Source organism: Ovis aries, chromosome 8 (assembly GCF_016772045.2).
Source record: "Ovis aries strain OAR_USU_Benz2616 breed Rambouillet chromosome 8, ARS-UI_Ramb_v3.0, whole genome shotgun sequence".
Lineage (NCBI taxonomy): Eukaryota > Metazoa > Chordata > Mammalia > Artiodactyla > Bovidae > Ovis > Ovis aries.
The window spans coordinates 83,797,583-83,804,710 of record NC_056061.1 but is presented as its reverse complement, the minus strand read 5'-3'; the positions used below and the strand labels follow the sequence as shown (position 1 = coordinate 83,804,710).

Genomic DNA, 7,128 nt, shown 5'->3' with positions numbered 1-7,128 from the left:
TTGCGAGGATCCTCTGCCCATGGGAATCTCCAGGCAAGAATACTGGAGTGGGTTGCCATTCCCTTCTTCAGCGGGTCTTCCCAACCCAGTGTTCAAACCCAGGTCTCCTGCATTGCAGGCAGATTCTTTACCATCTGAACCACCAGGGAAGCCCAGAACTATTAATATATACCTATCAATGTCTTTACCGTAATATCTACAGATCAAAAGGGAAACTACTAAGCATTGCATTCTGAAGGCCTCTTAGAATGAATCAAACTTTTAAAAAACGCTGATTGCATACGTTTTCCCTTTTAAAATAGCACTCTGAATACTCAGATTGATGATAGCATTATTTCACTTCTATATAAATACATAATTAGAGTACACATTTAAAATGCGGAGGGAATATGCTAGAAGCCACTCTGCTTACTTGCTCTTCCTCACCACGTTTCTTAAATAGCCAGTTAACAACTTACTCTGATTTAATCACTCATTTAAGAGACCTGCCCTGATTCCCATCTACCCTACTTCAACTTTAACGCAAGTGCACTTCAGGCTCCATCTCCCAACAGCTCCCCGAGATGGTGTAGACACCTTGTTCCCTTTTCTCACTGCATTCCTTTCTTCAGATCGGGTTCTGTTGGGATCCAGGAGCCCAATAAGGTTAGGATTTGCTCTTATCTTCGCATTACTGTTTATAATAAACTGATACTGACATCTATTTTTAAAAAAGCCTCCACACCTGAGCAGCAACAGCTCTCATTTACTGAGACCACCTGCTATGACCTAGCCACGGTGACAAGTGCACAAACCTTTAATGTGTATCCTTGCCACATGGAGTTCACAGTTGGAGAAAATGTCATATAACTAGAAAATAACAGCCAATAATATACCTTTATTCTTTAACTTATAAACAACAATTTAATTTGTCCTTCAGAAGTTAATTACAATCGGCAACAGTTTTTCTCAGATACTTCTCTCATGTCCAGGAGGGGAAGAATTCAGCCCTGGATTTAAGACAAACATACTGAAGGGGAGAAGGAGACGACCTTAACTAATAACATTCTGCTCTTAGATTTTCGTACAAAACGTCCAAGCTGGCAGTTCTTCCAGAGGCTCTCTTCTGAAGAATGAAGAGCTGACAGCTTTCATTTACAAGCTCCAAACAATGCTTCTGCTTCATTCATAGATTCTCCGAGGCTCCTGCAGCACCACACCACCCTCTATCATGGCAATCTGTAGTCGTTTCATCTGGTTTTGAAGATTAAGAAAGAAGGAAAAGATGAATTTAACACTACAAGCTGACTAAGCGACCGAACAACAAGCTGACCATAAACAGCTCACTTCATAAGAGGAAGAGAAATAAACCACCAATCTGCTTCTTGCTAACTTCCCAGCCTACAATGGTTTTTTCAGAAAGTGATCTTAATAATGACACAGATAAAAGAAGGTGTAGAGATGTTAACGATTAGCAGTATTTGAAAATATTCTGTAGACAAAATGATACTATATGAATGGCAGAGAAGTCAACATTACAGCTATAGAATTGGTCGTGTGGGTTTGAACCCTGCCCAGCGCCACACTGAGCCAGTCAGCCAACCTCAGCTACCTTACAGAAGAGAGACCATGAGTCCTGACGCCAAGGCTGCTGTGAAGCTGAAGTGAGGTACCACGCATCAGGACACTCAACTCAGGGTCAGACACTTGGAAAGAACTTTATAAACAAACTACAATTATGTAAGTATCTAATGTCAAGAATTAACATGACACCTTTTAACTAAGTAGTGAGAACAAAAATACCGAGTCTGATGTTGCCTCCCAAGGAGTGGGTTGGTAGACCATGAAGTTGATTCCTGCTTCCAAGCACCGCTGTGCCAGCACTCGTCCTACACTCTCACAAGCCACCACACTTTTGGTGCTATACAGGTGCTTCTTAATGGCCCATTCATGAGTGGATGCCGAAACCACAACCTGGCCATTGCGATGCTCAACAAGTGCTTCTATGTGATGCTGACTCCTTATAACTCGCAACCTAAACAAGGTGAGAGGAGAACAAAAATCATAGAAGAATTCTAAAGACAAATGACTTCAGGTGAATAAGTGCAAAAGTATTTCTCAAGAACGCAACGTCTGGTTCATTTATGTCAACATACCCAACCTGGTTTTTACTTGGGAGAGGTGTTTTTCCTCTGCCTTTATGAGGATATCCTCAATAGTAAACCAAACATTTCTACTTAGCCTCAAATATCCGGAAGAAAGTTGGCCTTTCTTTAGAGCTGAGATTTACACAGTATCTACTTCAAAAAAGGAACTGAGGAGGCAGAGCTAACTTGCTGACTCTTCACTGGATCAAGATATACTTACTCTATATTTTCCAAAGTAAATGTAAGATGGATCAAACATTTAAATATAAAAAAAGAAGTCATGTGAGTACTAGAAGACAACATAATTTTAAACAATCTCAAAGTAAGATAAACCTGTTTAACTGTATCAAGCGAGTTAACCTAACATCAAACTATATCATATGGTTTTTATAAAAAAGAAACAGTGACAGTTTTCTGCATGCTAAGAAAAACAAACAAAAAACAGTAAAGTCAACAGGCAAACAAAGAAACAAAAAATATTTTAAAATCATATATTGTTCAAAGGGCTAATTTCCATAATATATAAAAATCCTCCTATAATCAATACGAAAATGACCAGTAACTTACTAGGCAAAGGATTTGGACAGACTGTTCACAGAGAAGGAAACTATTAATGACTCTTAAAACCCATGAATATATGCCCAATCTCAGTGCTAAACTGCATGCATGAGACAATTAACTGCAACACTGGTTGAAATGATAAAAGATAATCATCAATCCAGAATCAGTGAATTAAAATAGTCATGCAGTGGTACTTTACAGTAACTTTAAACAGTTATTTTACACAGTTAAGAATAAAGTAGCACTTTATGCTGCTATTGCTGCTACAAACATTTATTGAACACTGACTGTACCAGAGAGTCTTAATTGTTTACAGGTATAGCTCATGTCTCAAACTAATCCCATTATCCTTTCTTTCCTTTTGGGCTGCAGAAAATGACACAGAAAGGTTAAATAACTTTAGCAATATTACAACTAATGGTAAGAAATGGTCATAGGCAGGATTTAAGTCCAGGAGACTGGCTCCAGAGCCAATGTTCCCAACCAACACAAAACTTCCAAGACGTATTCTGTGGTGGAGGTGGAGGTAGTGGTGAAGGAATGGGTGGGGAAATGCAGAACAACATATATGATAAGGTAAGATATATATTAAAAAAAAAAATACAAGTTTACACTTATATGCACAGACTACCTATAGAAGGGTGTATGAGAAACTATTCCTTTTTGGATTTTATAACACTTGCATACATTACACATTTAGAAATAAAGTTCATGATAAAGAAAACGCTGGTGGGGGGGAGGAAAGAAAACGCTGAAATTAGACTATACTTAGGTTCTTAGTATGAAACAGCATTAAAAGCACTAGATTTAGAAATGTGGTTTCTACTCCTGGTTTTGCTGTTAGTCTTAGTGAAAAATCACAAACTCTTAATCCAGTGGTCAACACACTTTTTCTATAAGGGATCAGACTGAAAGCAGAAAGGGTAGTCGGTCCCTGGAGAAAGAGAACCAGGCGTGGCTTTCTTGACCTAAGAGAATACATTTTTGACCTAAGCCATTTTGTGATCTAAGATTGGCCACTGTACCTGCTCTTGAACAGGTCTCAGTAATTAATGACCTTAAGGGAAGTAAGGGAATGAAGGAACAAAGGAAAAACAGTCAAGAACCAAGAGTAAGAGTCTTGATTCCTCCTCAAGGGACACAGAGAACAATCTGACACCGCCTTTGAGTTCTGCACTCAGGTGGAGGATGGAAATGACAATGTAGACCCTGTGACTTCAACAAACTAAACCTAGGGCTCTGTAGACCTTGGTCCTGATTCTATACTGAGTGCTCCTTTGCTCAAGCCCCTTCATGAATGTGTGTGTAACCTTAACTTAAAACTTCCCCAGTTATGCTGTTTGGGGAAACACCGCTTTGAGAAGACAAAAGTGTTCTCTTTACTTGCTCCAAGTAATAAACCCCTCCCTCTCCTGATCTTGGTTGTGCCTTCTGGCCTGACACCCACCAAGAGGCGAACCTAGTTTTCAGGTAACAATATAGACCAACTGCTCAACTCAGCCACAGTATAATACCAGAACAGCCAGGTTCTGGTTTTCATTTTATAACATTCTGGTTTTTTTCCACCACCCATTCTGGAATGGGTGGTGGCTGTGTGCCAATAAAACTTTCTTTGTGGATAAAGAAATTTGATTTTTACAGTTTTCATGTCATAAAATATTGTGTTTTATTTGAACCTTTCAAAAATGTAAAAACATTTAGCTACCAAACCAGCTTTGGCCCAGGAGCAAAAGTCTGCTGATCCCTGTCTTAAACCATCTGTGCAATAAAAGAGTGGGACTCATTATCTCCAAGGTCACTTCCAATTTTCTACTGGTAGTACTGTGAACAGGACAAATGGGGGGAAGAGGGAGGTAGGTCTCCAACTATTTACATACCCAAATATCAACAGAAAGTAATAGTTTGAGTGTTTCAAAAAAAATTCTAGACTTAAAGAGTCAGATTATTTCAATATGAACTGCCCTGCCCTCCTTCTTTGAACCCTCCTGTTTCCATCCCAAGCCTCAATTCCCCTGCTCTATAAAATGGGGGAATTTACTGCACTTGCCTCAAAAAGTACTTTTAAGGAGTAAATGAGAAAATGCATATAAAGTGCCTAGCATCAGGTTCCTGGCAAATAGAAAGTATTCAATAATTAGCCATCTTTATAACAAAGAATAAACCCCTAACTGCTCTCCTACCTTTACCGCTGCCCCCTTAAAAACCTGATCTCCTCAAAGGAACCAGAATGATGTTCCATTCAGGCTTAAACTAAAGGAAATCCAGTCAGTTCCGGCTACAATAAAAATAAAGCCTCAAGCCCTTCCTTGATTTACAAAGCCAACAATGTGTGTCCTACCTACTTCTCCATTCACCTCTCGGCCCAGAGCTCTAGGTACACAAGCCTTTTGGTTCCTCAAACACACCAAGCTCATTCTCACCCTAGCTGTTTTCCTCTGTTGGGAACCCTCTTCTTGGCTGATAGTTTGGCTTTTATTCTATTTTCGGAGGGTTTCGCAACCAGTCTCCTATTCTTTACATTTTCTCCATGACACCTATTTATTTACCGTTTCCCTCCCTCTTCCCCTCCTAGACCCAGCACAAGTCTGAGAGGAGAATCGCCAGCAGTTACCTGGCCTGCTCCTTAAACAAACTGATGAAAACAGCTTGAAGTTCACCGTGCAGGGCTGTGTAGTCAACACGGAGCAACTTAATCACCTGTGCCAGAACTCCCGGGAGGGCCACACGGTCCCCCAACCCCGCTCTTTCCTGGCTACAGCTAAGAGCTCCAGATTCCGGGGGTTCCGGTTGGTGAACTCTGGGGCAACGGCTTCATTTCCCACGGGGTCCGCCTCAGGCTTCACCGCTGGCTTAGCACTGGTCGAGAACGCTGCCACCAGACACCCTAAAGAACAAGAACCACCACATGGATCTTAAAAGAATGACGAATACGGACAAATCAGGAATATGATACAACTTGCGCCCATCTTCCCCGCCTTGGGCCTCGCGCCCTGGAAGAGGTACAAGAGGTATGTTCGGTAACGGGGTGTCGTCACCACAGAACCTGGTCCTTAATTTTCTATTAGTGTCGTCATCACGCTACCGTTAGCTCCTTTACTTTTCCGTCGGAAATGATGGCTTCCCAGGTGCCTAAAGAATCCGCCTGCCCGGGCAGGAGACGCCAGAGAGGCAGGTTCGATCCCTAGGTGGGGAAGATTCCCCTCGAGAAGGGAATGGCAACCCACTCCAGTAGTCTTGCCTGGAGAATCCATGGATAGAGGAGCCTGGGTGGCTACCGTCCACGGGGTCGACAGAGTTGGACTCGACTGAGCACGCATAACGCATGCTGCATATATAACGACCACTTGCCAGTGCAGACCCTGGGGTGTAACCTGAGAGAAGTGGTAAGACGAATTACCGGGGTTTCTGCAAACCGGCAACAACTCCCAGGACCGCGACCGAAGCGCCATCGCTGAGGAGAATCGCAGCCAAAGCCTCGGACAGACCTCGCCCTCCTCTCCTCAACGGCGTCCCAGAGAGCCGCAAGCCGCAGCCATACTAACTCAGGGAAAAGCCTTCGAATGACGTAAGCTCATAGATGACTAGTTCGCCGCGCTAACAAGCCCCTGCAGCTGAGTGGCGGAGAGTGCAATCCGTCATCTCCGTTCCTCCAATCAGCGCATACGCTGTGGCGCACGGAGACGCCGGAGCCAGCCAACCACCTCGCAGGGAGCCAGGAGACGGGTTGGGCATGGTCCGTTAAGTCGGTCCACGCTTGTCTGCCGCATCCCGCTTCGCTGGCCCGCAAGGCGTTTTGGTACCTTACTTGGGCTCGATAGTTGTCGGGCACGCGCACACACATACACGTTGGTCTCTGCGAGGAAGCGGCAGCGCGAGGCGGTTTTCTCTTCAGACGTTATGGTTGTTTTCCTTAATGACTCATGGAGAACCCTTACGCGGTCCCACTCAGGCTCCCAAGTCTAAACGCTTGAGGCCGGGAATAGAGCGCTTGTTTTGCGCGCTCTCCGCTCGAGCTGAGGCCGGGAATAGAGCGCTTGTTTTGCGCGCTCTCCGCTCGAGCTCATACACTTAAGGAAAACAAGGACGCCGATTTATAAATCACCAAAAACCGTACAGAACCTCCGTCCTACCTCAGACACACCACCTTACGCTACCCGCCCGCTTTCCGTCACACTCCAAGCTCCGCCCTACCGCCCACCTTTTCTAGAAGGTACCAGAATGTGCAGAAGCGCACGCGCAACTTGTACCTAGGGGGGAGAAAGCGTCAGTCGAGCACCTCCTCCTCTAGCGGTCCAAGATACTGACTTCCGCTCTCCTACCTTCGCGCCCTTCTCATTAGCTCTCTAATTGGGCGAACGTGTTGGGACCGCCCCTTCCGTCTGTTCACTTCCGGCGCGCTCTCGCTTCTCCATCCTTTTCCCCGTCCTGCCCCGCGGCGCGG

At 44.1% G+C, this 7,128-nt stretch overlaps 1 protein-coding gene across 3 annotated transcripts; it reads right to left on the bottom strand.

The window, feature by feature from the left end:
- Nucleotides 1–857: 857 nt before the first annotated feature.
- Nucleotides 858–6,994, bottom strand: MRPL18 (mitochondrial ribosomal protein L18). 3 transcript variants are annotated; one of them, XM_004011437.6, is made up of 4 exons: nucleotides 6,085–6,994; nucleotides 5,385–5,571; nucleotides 1,783–2,014; nucleotides 858–1,233 (listed from the first exon to the last, which is right to left on the bottom strand). In XM_004011437.6, exons 1-4 carry the CDS (start codon nucleotides 6,134–6,136, stop codon nucleotides 1,162–1,164), a joined length of 543 nt encoding a protein of 180 aa, XP_004011486.3. In that variant the 5' UTR covers nucleotides 6,137–6,994; the 3' UTR covers nucleotides 858–1,161. The 3 variants fall into 3 exon arrangements, with proteins under 3 accessions (XP_004011486.3, XP_060275292.1, XP_042109625.1); XM_060419309.1 differs by having other exon boundaries at nucleotides 5,385–5,598; nucleotides 6,085–6,249; XM_042253691.2 differs by having other exon boundaries at nucleotides 1,041–1,233; nucleotides 1,932–2,014; nucleotides 6,085–6,249.
- Nucleotides 6,995–7,128: the final 134 nt, after the last annotated feature.

Bases quoted from the DNA above. Each gene is read 5' to 3' on its own strand.
- MRPL18 (XM_060419309.1), bottom strand. From the start codon at position 6,136: ATGGCGCTTCGGTCGCGGTCCTGGGAGTTGTTGCCGGTTTGCAGAAAC. The intron at 2,015-5,384 runs GTGATTAAGTTG...CACCTTGTTTAG, and splicing joins TCCCGGGAGTTCTGGCACAG to GTTGCGAGTTATAAGGAGTC. The intron at 1,234-1,782 runs GTATTTTTGTTC...CTTCAAAACCAG, and splicing joins GGGAGGCAACATCAGACTCG to ATGAAACGACTACAGATTGC.